This window comes from Zea mays, chromosome 5 (genome assembly GCF_902167145.1).
Source record: "Zea mays cultivar B73 chromosome 5, Zm-B73-REFERENCE-NAM-5.0, whole genome shotgun sequence".
NCBI lineage: Eukaryota > Viridiplantae > Streptophyta > Magnoliopsida > Poales > Poaceae > Zea > Zea mays.
Window position 1 is genome coordinate 204830691 of NC_050100.1, and position 19287 is coordinate 204849977.

General features: G+C 56.2%; 1 protein-coding gene across 1 annotated transcript; it reads left to right on the top strand.

The window, feature by feature from the left end:
• The first annotated feature begins 1014 nt into the window (after positions 1–1014).
• On the top strand, positions 1015–2483 carry LOC100192622 (uncharacterized). The gene is given in 1 exon segment (NM_001137837.1): positions 1015–2483. A coding segment is annotated over 1 exon segment (1350 nt). The 5' UTR covers positions 1015–1053; the 3' UTR covers positions 2404–2483.
• The last annotated feature ends 16804 nt before the right edge of the window (positions 2484–19287 follow it).

Sequence of the window (19287 nt, forward strand, 5' to 3'; positions counted from 1 at the left end):
GTGACCCAACGAGCTTGGCTCGGTTCGATTGCATTATGAGGTTGAAAATGTGACTCGACTTGGGCTCGTTCGGTCACATTAAGTCTCATTTAAAGTATAAATTGTATATTTTCATTATATATAATAAAAAACATGTTTGTAGAGAAGAGAAACATGGTTGTAGTATAAATTACATAACGATGTAGAGAAGAGAAACATGGTTGTAGAATGTAGGTGCACTTACCAGGACGCCACTTTTCTCCCGTTGAAGATCGGTTTCCGAAGGAAGCGCGTTGCTCAGAAGCTGACCCAGTTGGCACCGCTCCTTCACCACTTCTGGGGGCGAGAAGCCGCAGATAAGGCTGTCTCCAACAATATCCTCTATATTCATCTTCTATATCTGTCCTTTACAGTCTCTTCTAAAAGATTTCATCCTCTATATCTCATTTCTCTCCAACAACGTCCTCTAAATCACGTCCTCTATACTCAAATACTCATATTAAAGACATTTTTTAATTTTATTTTTTGTACATACATATTTATCATACTCTCAAATGTATTGTACATATTTTAGTTTTGCTAAACCGGTTATTTAAAGTAGTCAAATGGATAGAGGACCGTTTAGAGAAACTCTATATATAGATAAACCAGCAGCGTCCTCTAAATTTAAAGAACCGTTTAGAGGACGTTTCTGGAGAGCGTAGAGTACCGTTTGGTCCTCTATATTTAGGGTAGAGAACCCTTTAGAGGGCCTTGTTGAAGCCAGCCTTAACAGATCCAAACATGCCAGCGCAGATAACCATGCATAGCGAAATAGCGTATGCAGGAGATGCAACAACCATGCCGAGGAAAGGGGCACAACACAACCGCAACAGAAATATGACCAGCCGTATAAAAGTAATATATGACAGCCTGTTGGCTCCGCTAAACCCTAATCCGTACCGGCTCCTATAGATTGCAGCTACAAATAAACACCCGACTTTAATCTATAACACCCTGGATACGCGTCCATTATTCTCCGGCTCTGGTGTTCGGCGTTGATCCGTCCATCTCTATTCTCCGGTGCCCGGCGTGATGCCGCCTGTTCGCCGAGTCCGCCGCTTGCATCCCGCCGCAAGCCCGTACCCCACCGACCGGCGCGCGGAAGCCAAATCTGATCACGCCAGTGACGGCGCGCCTCCGGCTCCAGCCACTCTTCTACCCGACGACGTCCTCTTCGCCATCTTCTCCCACTCCTCAGGCGCCGCCGACGTCGCGCGCTGCGCCGCGACGTGCCGCCGCTGGGGCAGCGTGGTGGCCGCCCGCGCCGCCGCCATCTGCCGTGCCCTGCCGGTGCCGCCGCCGCCCGCCACGTTCCTTCCCCACCTCGCGCTCGGCGTCTTCTTCCCGCAGCACAAGAACGCTCGCGCGGGGGCGCGGCTGCGCTTCGTGCCCACGGCCGCGGCATTGTCCTCCAGCTACTCGCGGCGGCTCCTAGCAGGCCCGATCACCACCGGCAGCGCCGTCGTCGACTTGGAGTTGGACTTGGACCACGCCCGCCCCGTCGCGTCGCGCAACGGCCGCGTGGTCCTCCAGCTCCGGCGCGCCGGCTGCCTCACGCTCTGCGTGTGGAACCCCTCCACGGGGGCCGTGTCCGTGCTCCCGCCGCTCTCCGGCGAGGACTACCCCGGAACCGACTACGCGTGCGCGATCCTCACCAGCGAGGACCTCGCCACCGGGCCGCTGTCCACCTCGCCGGGCTTCTTCCGCGTTCTCGTCGTCTACGAGCGCCGCCGCCGCAGCTTCACCACGCTACGGTGCTACTCCTCCGACACCGGCGGCTGGGGCGCAGAGGCCAAGAAGCCCGGCGACAAGATCAGCGGCCGTGTGCTCCGGCAGCTCCGCCCGGCCGTCGTGCTCGGCGGCGTCGCCTACTGGTCCATGCGCCGTGCCGCGTTCGGCGTGCGGCTCGACGGTGGCACGTCGTTGTCGTCACCGGCGACGATGGACGTGTGCTCGGTGCCGTACCAGCTTAAGCTGTTAAGGCTGAACGACCACATGGTGGGCGTATCACCGGAGGACGGGAGAATGCGCTTCATTGTGATGGGCTTCTTCGCAAGGAAACTCCTTGCAATTGATTTATTTACCTCAAGGCTTCGTCAGGCCTCCGGTGATCAAATTGATGACGACGGCATCATGGTAAACGTACAGGAGATCAAATTGCCAAGGAATTGTGTACCCAATAACGTCAAGCTGCGGTGGTTCGGTGAGAAGAGTGGCACGATCATCATCACTGCCGGCGAAACCGGCAGCAGCACAAGTGACGTCTTCGCGTTTAACCTTTTTACCGGATCAGTGGAGAAGCTGGCCCAAGGTGTTAGCAACCATGAGTGCAGAAACCTGTACGGTTATGAGGTGATCCCGCAGCACTCCTTGCGTCCGTAGCTCTGTGGCTCCATTCATTGATGTCAGATGTGGACTAGCATCGGCATAATTCGCCTATAATAACCTTCTATCGAAGCACTATTTCATTTCAAAGCAATGTCTAAATTAACAATTCATGTGTTGGGGCGAAGGCATAGCCGCCACCCTCCGCTCGAAGTCCTCGCCGGTGCCGCCGGTCCGACGAAGACAAAACGGGCACAGACACCCTTCGCTCGGTACGACGCCAGACGAAGGCCTGCGACGAGGTCCTCCCACCGTGCGGCCTCGTCCAGTTCGGAGGCCCACGTACGATCCGGCCCATTGTAACGGGCCCTGCGCGGTCGCTGTGTGCTACGGGCCTCATTTGTAAAGGCATTCCTGTAATTACGGTCTGTAACCCTGCTTTATGTGAATATTCTGGGGATAACCTGAGTAGCTGAGGGCACATGCGTCCTTAACACAAGGCGCTGGGCGCTCAGGTACCTATAAATACCCCCGCACAATGCCCGTGAGAGGCCAGATTAACAGAGCTATTGCCTCCTAGCACGTAACCCTGTTGTCACCACTGTTCACCCTTGTTGGCCTCCTTGCGCTTGAGAGCAAGTTCCAACATTTGGCGCCCACCGTTCGTGCTACGACAAAACCACCCGCGATGGCACCCAAGAGAGCTAACCCGAAGGCTGACGAGGCTGCGAAGGCAGCACTGCTCGCCGCAAGAAAGGGCAAGGCCCTCGCCCTCACCCAATCCACCCACCAAGAGCCCACCGAAGACAATGTTCCCCGCACCTGCGAAGACGACACCTTCCGCACCTGCGGGCCCGAAGGACAATCGCAGCCGGCCCCAGGCTTCGCCCCACTGGAAGGCGCGGACCTCACTGAGGACGGTGAGGTCCTCGGTGTCTCAACGGAAGAACAGCTACAGCTGCGCGCCCTGCGCCTCAAGAACCGCAATCTCCAGAGGCAGAAAGAGATACTGGAGGCCAAGCGCCAACGTGTGTCCGCACTAGCCAAAGTGCGGCAAATGATACGCGACGAGGAGCAGAAGGCCCAAGACCTCGAGCGCGAGATCGCGCTAATGCAGCGCGAAGGCCACCTTGGCCTGCAGCAAGAGCCACCCCTCCAGCCGCGAGCACAACCGGAAGACACGCGCGAAGACTACCTCGGCCTGCAGCATGGACCACCCCTGCAACACCGAGCACAGCCGGAGAACCCGCGTTTCCCCCAGCGTGACTACACCTTCCAGCACGGCGCGCCATTCCAAGGGGTCAACTACCTCGACGAGCGAAGTCCCCTCGCGCCACACCTGCAAGTGACGCCTTGGCCAGCTAACTTCCGAGCAGGAGCCTATCCCAAGTACAACGGCAGCACCGACCCGACGCAATACATAATGAGCTATCAGGTCGCCGTTGCATCCGCCGGAGGGGACGACGCCACAATGGCGAAGTCTTTCATCATCGCCCTAGAGGGCCCAGCACTCACCTGGTTCACCAGATTGCCTCCGCTGTCCATTGATTCATTGAGAAGTCTCAGGGACAAGTTCCTGCTCAACTTCCAAGGGTACCGCCCAGACACCGACGCCTTGGCCGAGCTCTCGCTTTGCAAGCAGCTGGAAAAGGAGACCCTGCGGGAGTATTACCGCAAATTCTTAACACTCAAGTCACAGCTGCCCTCCGTCGATGATCAGATCGCTATCCACTACGCCATCAGTGGCCTTCGTGCCGGCGTCCTCTACAGTCATTGTATCAGAGATCCACCCAAGAACCTCCAGGAGCTATATCAGCTCTTTGAAAAATATGCCAAATCCGAAGAGCTCCACCAGCGCAAGGTTGAGTCGCAGCGGAAGCCCAAAGATGCCCCGCAGTCCAGCCGCACATGGACGAGGACTCCGCAGCCAGACTCCGGTCGAGACGGCCGCAGTCAGCAGCAAGTACACAACATCGCCAACCAGCATCCCGCTGCTGACCCCCCTCGCCGCCAGGAATATCCCCCCAGGGTCGCGGAAATGGAACTCGTGGCAGGGGCCGAGGGCGCGCGCAGCCGCCTCGCCGATTCTACTGCCTTTTTCACGGCGAAGACTGCGCCCACCAAACCAAAGACTGCCCCGAAACGAAGGCCACCAGAGACAGAATGGCACGGGCGCAGCCAGCCGACAACCCCAGAATTGTCGCGCACAACTACCAGCAACCCCCTCCACCATATATCCACGCCCCCGCTCCGCATCCACCGCACCACGCTTACCAACACCATCAGGAAGTACAAATCGTACCTCCTCCACCCCCACCTCCACACCAGCAACATCAAAACATCCCCCATGCCCCAAAGCAGGAAGACTTCGCCGATCAACCATATCGCGGAGTCATTCACATGATTACAGGGGGGTCAAGCACGGACTTCGACACCAAGCGGCAGAAGCGGGACCACTACCGCAGCATCAACCATGTCGCCGTCACTGGCCCAGTCGTGCAGACAAAGTGGTCCCACATACCGCTAACCTTCGACGCACGAGACGTCGACCTACGCAACGCCCCCCACATCGACGCCATGGTCATCAATTGCAGTGTGGCAGGCTGGGACTTACACAAAGTCCTAGTCGACAACGGCAGTCAGGCGGACATCATCTTCCTCCACGCCTTCGACCGCATGGGTATAAGCCACAGCCTGCTCAAGCCTTCGGACAACCCGTTGTATGGCTTCGGCGGCAAGGGCACCTTTCCCGTTGGCAAGATAGAGCTGCCCCTCTCCTTCGGTGTAGCACCCAATGCCCGAAGTGAGCAAGTAACCTTTGATATCGTGGACATGGTATATCCATACAACGCCATCATGGGCCGGGGCTCCATCAATAAGTTCGAAGCTGCCATCCACGGGCTGTACCTATGTATGAAGATACCAGGTCCGCTAGGCGCTATTACGGTCTACGGCAACCAGCAGACGGCGCGCAACATAGAGCGGGACTTCGTGCTTGGTCAGAGGAACGTGCACTGTCTCATGACCCAGCGCGAAGTCCCCGCGCCCGCCAGCCCAACCGATAAACAGCACGACAAGGCACAGCTGCAGAGCCAAGACGGGACCAAGATTGTCCCCCTCGATCAGGCCACGCCCAAGCAGACAGTCACTATCAGCGAAGACCTTACATCACATGAAGAAGAGAAGCTTCTCTGCTGCCTGGCCAAGAATAAAGATGTCTTCGCCTGGTCCGCTCTCGACCTGGTCGGAGTCAGCCGATCCATAATTGAGCACAGTTTGGGAATTGACCCTTCGGTGCGACCAAAAAAGCAAAGGCTTCGCAAAATGTCCGACGAAAAGACAGAGGCCGCCAAGGCGGAGGTGCACCGCCTCCTAGAGGCTAAATTCATCGAGCCAGTGGCTTACCCCACGTGGCTCTCCAATGTTGTAATGGTGCAGAAAAAAAGTGGGAAATGGCGAATGTGCATAGACTTCACCAGTCTCAATAAGGCCTGCCCAAAGGACAATTTCCCGCTGCCACGAATCGACAAAATAGTCGATAGCGCGGCCGGATGCGAGGTCATGTCACTCCTCGACTGCTTCTCCGGCTATCACCAGATATACATGAAGGAGGAAGACAAGGCCAGCACCAGCTTCATAACACCCTTCGGCACTTATTGCTTCATCAGAATGCCGGAGGGTCTCAAGAATGCCGGGTCCACCTTCTCCAGACTCACCAAAACAGTACTCGAAGGGCAGGTTGGCAGAAATATATTTACATATGTGGACGACATCGTCGTCGCCAGCAAGAATAAGGAGGACCATCTCGCCGACCTCGCCGAGACATTCGCGAGCATGCGAGACGCACGACTCCGCCTAAATCCGGAAAAGTGCGTCTTCGGTGTTCGCCAGGGCAAGATATTAGGCTACCTGGTATCACATCGCGGCATTGAGGCCAACCCAACCAAGATCCAGGCCATCATAAACATGACGCCTCCGCAGTCCGCCAGGGACGTCCAGCGCCTGACAGGCAGACTGGCCGCTCTCAACAGGTTCATCTCTAGGTCTGCCGAGCGAAGTCTCCCCTTCCTCAAAACACTCCGCAGTGCAAAAGACTTCGCCTGGGGACCGGAGCAGGCAGCGGCCTTCGCCTCACTGAAACAGTACCTGTCGGAGCTGGCAATCCTCACGAGCCCCGACTCCTCGCTCCCCCTATTGCTCTATGTCGCGGCTTCGCCGCACGCGGTCAGCGCGGCACTAGTGCAAGAGCAGACGGTTGAGGGTGCGGTCAGACAGTGCCCTGTTTACTATGTCTCCGAAGTACTGACACCGTCCAAGTGCAACATGACAGAGCTGGAGAAGATCGCCTACGCAGTCGTTATGTCTTCGCGCAAGCTGCGCCATTACTTTGAAGCATTCAAGGTCCGAGTCACCTCAGACAGGGGACTCGGCGAACTATTCAGAAACCCAGAGGCATCGGTGAGGATTGCCAAGTGGGCAGCCGAACTATCCGGCTACCACATCAGCTTCGAGCCCAGGACAGCCATCAAGTCACAGGTCCTGGCAGACTTCATCGTCGACTGGACTGGGCCAATAACGCAGCCAGACCCGTCCACAGAGAAGGTTTGGACTATCCACTGCGACGGCGCATGGTGCCATGCGGGGGCAGGCGTCGCTGCAGTCGTCACCTCACCAGCCGGAGTCAAACACAGATATGCAGCACGCCTCAGCTTCGCCCTGGAATCCGACAGATGCACAAACAATATAGCAGAGTATGAAGCGGTTATCCTCGGCCTCCGCAAGCTAAGGGCCCTCGAAGTCACCACATGTATCATCAAAACAGACTCCAAGATAGTTGCCGGCCAGGTCGAGAAAGACTATGCAGCAAAAGACCCCGCGCTCATGCAATACCTCGCAGCCATCCGAAGTCTCGAGAGACAGTTCAAGGGATTCACCTTGCAGCATGTGGATAGGGCCAAGAACGAGGAGGCCGATGCATTGGCCAAGGCTGCCGCCAGGGGCGAGCCCTTGCCCTCCGACGTGTTCTTTCACACCATCGGCACGCCAGCCGTCCGAAGCCCCGAAGGGCTCCAAATAACTAATGATAGCGAGGGCCACCGCATAGTCAACCTAATCATGACTGAAGACTGGCGGGCACCAATAACCTTATTCCTACAGGGGTACTATCATCCAGCCGACGTCAGTGAGGCCAAGCGCCTCAGACATCGAAGCCGGGACTTCGCACTGATTGAGGGCCAACTCTACAAGAAAGGGGTCAGTCAGCCAATGCTTAAGTGCGTCACCGAAACCGAAGGCATGCAGATCCTACGTGAAGTCCACAGTGGCACGTGCGGCTCGCACGCAGGGCCAAGGGCCCTGGCTGCCAAGGTGATCCGCCAAGGGTTTTACTGGCCCGCAATGATCTGCGCCGCAAATCGGGTCACAAGGTCCTGCGAAGCCTGCCAGAAGTTTTCTCCTCGGTCAGGCAGCCCCTCGCAGTATACAAAGCTGATTGCCCATACATGGCCTCTCCAGCGCTGGGGCCTGGACATTGTCGGGCCCCTGCCCACCGCTCAGGGGAACCTCAAGTTCGCCTTCGTAGCCGTCGAATACTTCACCAAATGGATTGAAGCGAGGGCTGTTTCTACAATAACATCAAAGACTGCCCAAAAATTCTTCTGGCAAAACATTGTTTGCCGCTTCGGAGTACCGTCCGAGCTAACAGTTGACAACGGCAAGCAGTTTGATAGCCAAGATTTCAAGGATTTTTGTTTCTCCATCGGCACCAAGCTTGCCTTCGCTTCAGTCTATCACCCGCAGTCCAATGGGGTCGTGGAGCGCGCCAATGGGAAAATCTTCACAGCTGTCAAGAAGATGCTCCTCGATGAAAAAGGCAGATGGACCGATTTGTTACCGGAGGCAGTCTGGGCGCTAAACACAACTGAGTGCAGGGCGACTGGGTTCACTCCTTTCCGCCTTCTATACGGGTCGGAGGCCATGACCCCGCAAGAAATAAAGCATGGGTCCCCGCGTACAGTTCCGTCAGCCGTCCCCGACGTGGACGAGCCAACTTCAAAAGATCTCATTGACGGAGAGCGGGTCTTCGCCCTACAGGCCCTAAACAAATACCAAGCCCAGACCAAAGCATGGCGCGACCACGCAGTCATCCCGAGGGAGTTCAGCGAAGGGGACCTTGTACTCGTCCGAACAGCTCGGACGGAGTCCAGGGGCAAGCTGGAGCCCAAGTGGGAGGGCCCCTTTATAGTCAAGACAAAAGCTTCCCCCAGCGCCTACAGGCTCACAACGCCAAACGGCGAGGACCTGGAGCACTCCTGGAACATCGACAACCTTCGCAAATTTTTATTTGACTCATCGGGGCTGATTCTGCCCTTGTAATTCGCCAAAAACAATCTTGTACCGGCCCGCACTCTTTTCCTCCCGGGGGGTGAGGTTTTTAACGAGGCGGAGCCATGTAATATATGTGTGAAAAATCCCCCGCAAAAACATGCGTCGAAAAAAGACCGCGACGACGGTCTTCGACATTCGACCAATTCGAGGTCACCGCGAGGCTAAGCGCTAGCCACCCTCGCGTGCGACAAATCTGCGCAGAAGTCGCCTAAGGGTGCAGCCGGACTAGCACAACAAGTGCGCAAAAAACCGGAGTCTATCGCGAAGACTATCCGCGCAGAAGTCGCCTAAGGGTGCAGCCGGACTAGCACAACAAGTGCGCAAAAAACCGAAGTCTATCGCGAAGACTATCCGCGCAGAAGTCGCCTAAGGGTGCAGCCGGACTAGCACAACAAGTGCGCAAAAAACCGAAGTCTATCGCGAAGACTATCCGCGCAGAAGTCGCCTAAGGGTGCAACTGGACTAGCACAACAAGTGCGCAGAAAACCGAAGTCTATCGCGAAGACTATCCGCGCAGAAGTCGCCTAAGGGTGCAGCCGGACTAGCACAACAAGTGCCCAAAAAACCGAAGTTTATCGCAAAGACTATCCGCGCAGAAGTCGCCCAAGGGTGCAGCCGGATTAGCACAAGTGCGAAAAAACCGAAGCCTACCGCGAAGGCTATCCCCGCAGAAGCCGCCTAAGGGCGCAGCCGAACTATAATCACACCAGCACATCATAACAAAACATACTAGACAAAGTATACAACGCCTTCGCACACATATACAAGCGAGGGCACCACACTCTACATCGGCTCAACCTTAGGAATAATTCCCATCTCCCTATAATTAAATAACATTATCCTAAGCTCCTCACCCGCAAAAAGACTTCGCAGTTCCCCTTCACCCGTATTCACGGCGGCCGACAAAGACAACAGTTCCTGCCGGCCAGTCCCACTCACACGAAGCCGAGCCCCCTCCGTCCCACTAACTCTACGCTTCGCAACCGCCCTTCACCGTCGTCGCCCGGTGCTAGGACCTAGCACATCTCCTGCGTCCGCGACGCGCGGAGAAGCCTCCGCCGCAGCCACATCCAAGGCTGCAAAGTAGTCCAAGTCCTCCTCCGACGACTCCTCAGTCCACTCAACCGAGCTCACAGAGTCAGCACAATCCAAAAACTCAGATGCAGACCCACCACATTCATTACCATCTTCCGCGGTCGAAGCCGCCAAAATTTTAGTAGTAGCGGTTGTGTGCGCAGGCCCAAAATCTTGAACCTGCGCAGCAACCAAAATTCAGTAACATGTACAAATTTCCCCAACCCTCTACACCCACTACGCCACCTGCGACGGCCCTGACGCTGCGGGAGCCTCCGCCGTTGCTTCCGCTGTTATCTCCGCCGCCACCGCTGCGGGATCTACGACGCTCGGCGCAGCCGCCGCGGAGGCATCAGGTGCGACTTCGGCGACCTCTGGGGGCAGGCCTTCGCCGGCCGCAGCGGCTACGGAGGCACCCGGCGCGTCTCCCGCAGTCTCCGGGGTCGGCCCCGGGACGGGCCCAGGCACGGCCTCCGCCGGGGCTGGCTCCGGGTCAGATAGCATGCTGTTCAGCGCCCCGAAGTCGTCGACCCTCTCGCCACGCGCTGCCTAAGACAAAACACACCAAACTCATCAAACACACACACAGCCTACATCCAACAAACACCAAACATTCGAAAACGTTACCTGAACCCTCGCCGTTTCAGCCCGCTCTCTGACCACCTCGTGACCGTGTTCGCCCCATAGCCGGTCGAAGATAGCTCCGGCGGATTCCTTCACTACGGGGTCCTCAACCTTAAAGATATCTCGCTCAAAATCTTCTTCGACTTGGTCGAAGACCTCGAAGTGCCGGCACCCTTCCCGGGAGAGCGCATTCATCGCCCCCTCGCAGGTGACCAGAGAGGCATACGCCATAAACCCCTCCACGACAGTGGGGAGAGCCTGCAACTCCTCCTGCACCCACTCCAGGCAGCGAAGTCCGGACTCCCGGTCCGGCACTTCGAAATCACCGGTCCCCGCGCCCAGCCCACGGTATGTATCCACAAGCAGCTGGCGCGTCCGCTCCGCCTCCGCGCGCGACATGGCCTCGGCCCTCTCCACGCGGCTCTCCAGGGCGGTGAGCCGCTCCTGCAGCTGCTCGGCGCGCTCCCTGGCAAGATTGCCCTCCGCTCGTGCCAGGTTAGCCTCCGCCTGCGCAGCCTGCGCCTTAACAAGAGCCTCGTTGGTCTCCCTCCTCTCCCCCGCCAGCTGGCGCCGGAGGTCAGCCTTCTCTCCCTCCAGCGTGGCCACCTTGTCCGCCAGCTTGCGACACTTGCTGTCGGCGGCCGACTTCTCACGGACGGCGTCAGCATGTTGTGTCCGAAGTCTCTCGACTTCGGCAGCCACAGCTGCCGTGAGAGCCCCCGACGCAGTGCGGCTGGCGAAGTCAGCCACCTGCAGAGCAATCGTAAGACCGCGGCCCCAGCAAGCCAAAAAAAAGAAGGGGGGAACGAAGTCCAGCTCAGCGGACCTGACTTAGCGCCTCTGTCACCTCCTTCAGCCGGCGGGTCGCAGCGCCCGCCTCATCCATGACAACCGCGAGGGCCGACACCTCGCCTCCGGCGCTAAGAGCCCCGCCCTTCGCCTTCGGCGCTGTGGCAGCAACCGCTGTCGCCGCGGTGGCAGCAACCGCTGTCGCCGCGGCAGGCGCAACCATAACAAGTTGGCCTTCGTCCGACCCTGCAACGTATCAACGAAAAAACAACAATACATTAAAAAAAAACCCAGCGACTTACCACCAAGATAGTCGTCCACGCTAATGTTGGTGGCAAAGTCGGCGACGCGTTTGCCTGACAACGGCAACGCTTGGGCCGCCTTCGCGACCTCCGCCACTCCGCCGGCAGGCGGCACCACCTTAGCCGATTTGGAGCCCCCGACGCCTGCCGTTGCCTCCGGCACCTTGCTAGATGCAGGGGCGCCCGACTTCGCCGGCAGCGGCGGCTTGCCTCCGCCGGGGGCCGTAGCCTTCGCACCCAACCGCTGCCTCTTCGGCCTGGCTTCAACAAGCCGGATGGCCGCCTGCCGCTTTTGTGCAGCTCCCTGGCGATCCTTGTCCATCACTGCCGACACAACAGCAGCAATATTCCGCCCGTAAGGAAAAACTCCCCATTTACGAACCATGCGAGATGTAAAAGAGTCTTCGTCGGCCGCGGGGGGGGGATAGGAACATTCCTAGGCCAGCAGCCCCCGGTAACCTTCAGCATCCGAGCCGAAGACTCTCGGAGCTCGGGCGAAGACATCCTTTCCCCCGGGGCCGCGCATGTCCTCATCAACTCTCTAGCAAACCCATCGGAAACCCCAAGTCCTCCCATGGCAGTACCTAGTTTCCTCTTCTTAGAGGATGGGGCGGCCGCCGGCGCAGGGTCGTCTTTAGTCTCCACCACCGGTTTCTTCCCCCGACGGTCTGCGTCGTCTTGACCAGGATAGCCGTCATATGGCAGTTGGTTCAATTCGAAGACCCTATTCAGACGGTCATTCGACCCGTGGATCTCCCAGCTGCGCTGGCCCTCGGTCCTCGGCACATAACGCCCAACAATCCGCGCTGCCTCATCCTCAGCTTCACGCACGAAGGCGGCCGGATCACGGTTTCGCAGATTTAGCGCGAAGGCGGGACTCCGCACCATCTCTCCACCACGGAAAGGCATCTGGCGAGGGCATACTTCGCCCAACGCCCAACCATGCGCCAAGGGCCATACCCCGTACGCCACAAACTCTTCAACCAAGTCGCGCCCACTACTCTGGCCGGCGGCACACCGAAGGGCCCCTTCGTCCACGTCATCCTCCGCCACTTCAAAGGGCGGGTACGCCGAGTAAAAATAAGAGCACATCTCGGACACGGGAAGTCCCTCGTGGCCTTCGACGGTACCCTCAGCAACGTAAAACCAAAATTCATTCCAGTTGCCCCACTTGTTGCGGGCGCAAGGGACCAACTCGACTACTGGCATCGTGGTCTTGCCGGTCTTCGGCGTGAATGTGCAGGACCCAAACTGAGCAACTTCGTCCCCGATCATCCTCTTCTGCCAGTGTAAACAATAATGCTTCGCAAAAACTTCGACCGATGGCTGTCCGCCGTACGAAGTCGTCGCCCAGACATACTTCGACAGGGCCACCACGGCATTCGGCGTCAGCTGATGTATTTGCACGTTGAACCTGCGCAGGACTTCGCCAACAAACCGATGTGCAGGCAAGCGGAGGCTGGCGGCGAAAAACGCCTCGAAAACAACCAACTCGCCCTCCGGCTCGGGGACTTTCTCCGTCCCCGGGGCACGGGCAACTCCGCCGCCGAAGTAGCCCAACCGCTGCATATCCTCCACGCGGGCCGACGACATTCGCGACACGCCGAATTCAACAGAATCGCCGGCGCACAACTCCTCCGGCATCAAACTGCTCAGCGTCTCCTCCGACGAGGCGGCGGCCGGCGGCGAGGAACCGGCCGGCGGCGTAGCGGCAGCGGAAGAAGAGGAAGACGGCATCGCTACGTACCGTCGGCGGCGGCGGGCAGTCTGCTTCACTCGCGCCAGATCTCCGGCGAACAAGAGCACGGCGGGCAGACGAGCAGCAAGACGGCGGGCGGCTAGGGTTTTCGCGGAGCGCGAAAAGTAAAGTTCAAAAAGCGCCGGCCCCCGCCCCCTTTTATAGGCAGGGCGCGGCTCTTCGGGAAACCCGTAGTCCAACAGAGCGCGGCGCTTCGGGAAACCCGCAATCCAACAGTACGCGGTCAATCAACGGTCACATCAAAAACCCCCGCGGAACCACTTCGAGCGAGGGCAGCGTCTCCGCCATCTAGCGACGTCTTCGGCACCAGGTGACTTTGTCGAACTGGTCCCTCGGAGGGCAAATGTTGGGGCGAAGGCATAGCCGCCACCCTCCGCTCGAAGTCCTCGCCGGTGCCGCCGGTCCGACGAAGACAAAACGGGCACGGACACCCTTCGCTCGGTACGACGCCAGACGAAGGCCTGCGACGAGGTCCTCCCACCGTGCGGCCTCGTCCAGTTCGGAGGCCCACGTACGATCCGGCCCATTGTAACGGGCCCTGCGCGGTCGCTGTGTGCTACGGGCCTCATTTGTAAAGGCATTCCTGTAATTACGGTCTGTAACCCTGCTTTATGGGAATATTCTGGGGATAACCTGGGTAGCTGAGGGCACATGCGTCCTTAACACAAGGCGCTGGGCGCTCAGGTACCTATAAATACCTCCGCACAGTGCCCGTGAGAGACCAGATTAACAAAGCTATTGCCTCCTAGCATGTAACCCTGTTGTCACCACTGTTCACTCTTGTTGGCCTCCTTGCGCTTGAGAGCAAGTTCCAACATCATGACTAGTACAGTTGGTATTATTACCAAATTCACCGGACTAATATTATTGCCACTAGCGTCGGCATAATTCGCCTAATAATAATAACGTTCTATGGAAGCACTCTTTCATTTCAAATCAATGTCTAAATTAGCAATTGATGATGTTTTGGTATACTGCCGGACAAAGTGTCATCAGTAGGCTGGCAAATGCCATCGATACCGGATTCACGAACGGTAATATGCAAGCAGTACTGAGGGCATTACACCCCCAATTGTACTGTCTCTCATACGGACACTGGTACTAATATTTCAACGAGGCACCCAAATTTTCTCTCCACCTCACGCTCATTCCGTTTATTTGCTCAATATTTACAGAAATCATAAAACAGATGCACAGAAAACACTCATACATAGAAATATTTAAGTTCTTACATAATTTTATAACAACAATTTCCTACGTAATTATACAATACTACGTAATTGTGCTACTCCTAAAACTATGTACTGGGCTGCTACCAGGGTTTACTTTCGATCGTGTTTTTTGGTAGATTTCAGTTCTATATTCAAAAATATAAAAGTCAAACTTTAGAGGGAAAAACTAAATTCGTTACAGTAAAAACGAAATGACGAACCCTGCTGCTACTAAGCTACTACGGCTGATGGCTGTGGGCTTGTCAGCTTGTGTCCTTTGTGGCTGTGGTGGATAGGTGGACCCCATGGGCCACCAACCAGTGCCGGAGGTGCAATGGTTGCAGCATGAGGCTCTCTCCGATAATTTCTTCTATACATCTCTCCTTATTTGTACTATATCTAATATATTTTATTATATATTTTAAAATACTCTTTTCCTACATTCAGTTCGTCTTTAACAATCCCCTACACACTATAACTTAGGTAATTAACACATATTTATTAATTTTATTTTTTTAAAAAAATGTACAGTGTTTGTATTACCATAATAGATATTGCTATCATGTCACATGGATTAATTAGGGTTACATACATGTTAATTAACATATATAGGAGCATAGTGATCCCCCTATATACACAGAGAGATTCTTGTCTCCCTGTAAATAGGAAGAGCTGTTGGAGACAAAATCCCCCTAAAGCTCCGCCTATGTTCGGTTGAGGGAGGTTTAAGGAGAGCTTTCGTAGTTGGCCTAATAAGTGTCAATAATAAGGGCGTATTTTGCATGATTCCAAAGCAAAACTCTGAGGAGAAGCTGGCCAGAGCCTGCCAAACACCCTAACTCCAGAGTTACAAACTACATGGAGTTTTCAAAGCTGCAGTATAAATTTTCGGAGTACCACTTTTGCTACTCCAAATTCTCTAAAAAACAACCTAGACATGGAGTTTGAAGTTATTACCCACCACATCCACTAGTTATGAGAAAGTAATCTAAACTTTGAAGCAGAGATTCTCCGGTTAGAATTTTGGAGTAGAGCTACTTTGAGGTGGAGTAGAGTCATGCCAAACACGTCCTAAGTAACATGGGTATAACACGGGTCAGTGAAACCTAGAACATGCCACTTCCTCACCTGGCTCGAGGCCACCCATGGAGTCGAAGCGTAAAGTTGCCTCATAAAAAGTTCGTTTCGCCTGACCCTAAGAACAGGAAGCTACACCCGACCCAACCCAATCCAAAGCTAGTAGAGTCATACCAAAGGCTATTTCAGGCACATGTACATGCAGATCATGCTCTGGCATAGGCGTGCGGGTCAAATACATGTTAGAAGTAGGTATGCTAGGGCAAAGGTGTCACACTCGGTTTTAGAAGCAAACCGAATGCGAACCATGTATGTGCCAGGATCAGAAATTCACGTACACAACGATTACATAATTGGACATCATCACTGTCGGTACCCTGAATCAGGGGTACCCTCTTCTACAGTATGAAGGCGCTGTGCATGTACAACGTCTCCAGGTCACACGGAGAATGGCACCCGACCCCACCACATGGGCAGGTCTAAAGGCACCACGTGACAAGGGAAGGTAATACATCCCAGGATGCATCATTGGGACCGGACCCCCATAGTAGAACACCGAACCCCTATGCATACAAGTCCGGGGCTCCCAAGAAGGCATGCCGGGTCCCTTGGGGAGGCCCCATGTCCCGCCGAGTAAGATCCGGGCCTTGGCAAGGTCCCGGAACGGGGAGGACCCCGACTTGAGTAAGGGTCCGGTGATGACACGCGTCCAGGCCCTGTCCTGCGCTCCCCGCTCAGGCAGAAACTCGCTGCTGTCGCGTGGCTTGTGGCCCGTGACATAAGCCAACGGGCTGGGCCTGACGCAAGGCCCATAACGCCGCACAGTCTCTGCATTTATTGCGGAGAGGACGCGCCGCTTGCCACCACGCTGACGAGCGACGTGCCCTCTCAGCATTTAATGCGTCCTGTCCAATCAGCTGGCAGGCGACGTCAGGGTCACCCAGCAGACGACGCGCTAGTCTAGTCTGTTGACAAACAGTGCGCCCGTGCCGAGCGGCGCACTGTACTCATCCTCCCTTCTACAAGAAGCTTCCCCTGCACGCCGAGGATACACAGATCTCGGATGTCAGGGCACAAGAAGATTGCTCCAAAAGCAAACATTTGTAACCCCAAGTGCTATATTCTTTATGTCCCTGGGCCCACATGTTGGGGCCTAGTACCTTTGTGCATGCCCCCCTTCAACTATAAAAGGGGAGGCATGCGACGTTACAAGACAGACCCAATCTTAGGCTCACTCAGACACTCACAAGCTCATACAAGCTCACGAGCAATACATCACACAGTGGAGTAGGGTGTTACGCTCTGGCGGCCCGAACCACTCTAAATCCTTGTGTGTTCTTGTGTTCTTCCTATTTTCCCGACTAACAAGCAAAACGCCTAGGCCCCTCCTCATCTTAGGATTTAGGGCGGGTGCACTCCGCCACCCGGCCGGAGATTTGCTCTCAGACATTTGGCGCGCCAGGTAGGGGGCTAGGCTTTAGGTTTTTGCTTGTCTCCTTGCTCAAGCATGATGGTGCAAATCATAGAGCACCGTGCCGAGACTTCGATAGATTTCACGGTGGAGGGAGAAGCCGCTTCTTGCACACCGCAGGTTCCCAACCGCCCTGTGCTAGGTACTGCTGCTGTGCACGACGCACGACATCACACGGCTGCGCAAGCGTCCCGGACTCCATCGAGGGCGACTCCGGGGGCATTGTCAGCAGCTAGGGAGTTGTTGCGACACCCTCCAAGCTCTACGGCCTCACTGGGGGCCATGAAGCAATGGCGGGACGACGTCGACCGACTACTCGGTATGGCACATTCTACCTCGACCAGGTCGAGGACGCGGTCATCCCGGCACCAACACGAGGCGTCAGCATCTGTGCGCTCGCCCTTAGTAAGGGGTGCACAGACCAACGACCTCCGGGCAGAACTCAACGGCAGGCGTGCGAGAGAGGATGCCCGGGTCTCCTTGGAAAGGGCACGCGAGCGCCGCCAAAACATAGATGGTTGCAACCTCGATCAAGACTTCGCTGCGGTTGCTCCGCAAACACCAATGGGCACCCGGTCCCAAACGGGTGTCCCCTTGGCCGGTGTGGGCTGCACCGCTCTTGCGGATCATCTCCGCACGACGTCATGGCCACCCAAGTTCTGGCTGCACCTGTCAGAAAAGTACGACGGAACATCGAACCCGTCGGAGTTCCTGCAGGTGTACGTCACCGCCATCACCGCAGCAGGTGGAAACACCGCTGTGATGGCGACATATTTTCATGTAGCCTTGTCTGGACCTACCCGGACCTGGCTCATGAACCTCACCCCGGGGTCAGTCTACTCCTGGGAGGAGCTCTGCGCGCGGTTCGTTGCGAACTTCGCCAGTGCTTACCAGCAGCACGGTGTGGAGGCCCACCTCCATGCGGTGAGGCAGGAGCCTGGGGAGACCCTCCGAAAGTTCATCTCCCGCTTCACCAAGGTGCGAGGTACTATACCTCGTATTTATGATGCTTCCATCATCACGGCCTTCCGACAGGGAGTACGTGATGAAAAAATGTTGGAGAAGTTGGCCACACATGACGTGGAAACTATCCCCACACTCTTCACTCTAGCCGATAAATGCGCCAGAGTCGCCGAGGGCCGTGCATGGCACTCAGCCCCACAAACCGGAGCTACCCAGTCGGGAGGCTCGGGTGTCGTCCCCCGGGATGGAAAGAAGAAAAAGAAGAAGGACCATGACTACCAGAGGCCACGGTCCACCGCTCTAGTGGTCGCAGCCGCGATCGGAGGCCAGGGCGACCACAACAAACGCCCATAGTCGTAGAGGGGTAACAGCGACTCATGCCCTGTGCACCCCAACGGTTGCCACAGCGCCGCAGAGTGTCGTGATATCATTGACCTCGCGAAATGCGTCAGTGAGCGGCGCGAGCAGTCTTCCAAAGATGGCTCCCCACCCCGTCGCCGACCTGGCAAAGAAAAGGTGGACGACGGCGAGGTGGCCGCGGCTGAACGGGACCTCGGGTATCAGTCACCCGAGGGGGACCTAAAGGATGTCTTCGCTGGAGGCTCCTACTCCGGTGGAGACAACTAGACGGACCCCAGAGGGACCCCGAGTTCCCCGGTCTGCGGAGCTGAAGCGTCCCTTCCTCCGGAAACCCTCCTGGATTCCCCACGGGTCCAGGTTGCCGACAGGTACACGCAGGAGTGGCCACAGCCAAAGACGAGGGCTCCCGTGTCAAATGCAGATGGGAACCCAGGGTCAGGACCTAGCCCTACGACAAGTACCAAACCAAGAAGGGCTCCGCAACTCTCCCCCAGCTGGGAAGGACCCTTCAAGGTAACGAGAATGCATCGACCCAAGGGCAACCATCTAGCTACGACTGGAGGAGTACCTTACCCTGATGTCGAAACATCTTTGTAAGTTCTATCCATAGAGCAAGTCTGAGGGGTCAAAACTGTCTCCCTTTTTTGTAACTAGGTAACGCATATGTGTACGACAACCCGGTGGGGTCTGTCCCCATAAACCCGGCCTATTGGTCTGCACACATGCATGACGAGTTATAAAGAAAAACTACCCCGTTAGTTGTGCCCCTATGATAGTTCCATCTTGCTGCTCCATGGTCCTACCTTGCAGTCTTTCAGATATTACTTTTTATCTAACCCACCTGTACGATTTCCATCTGTCTGACATGACGACATCCGAATTGAGCAGCCAAGCTAGCAGTTTAGGGCCCCCGATACGAAAGTT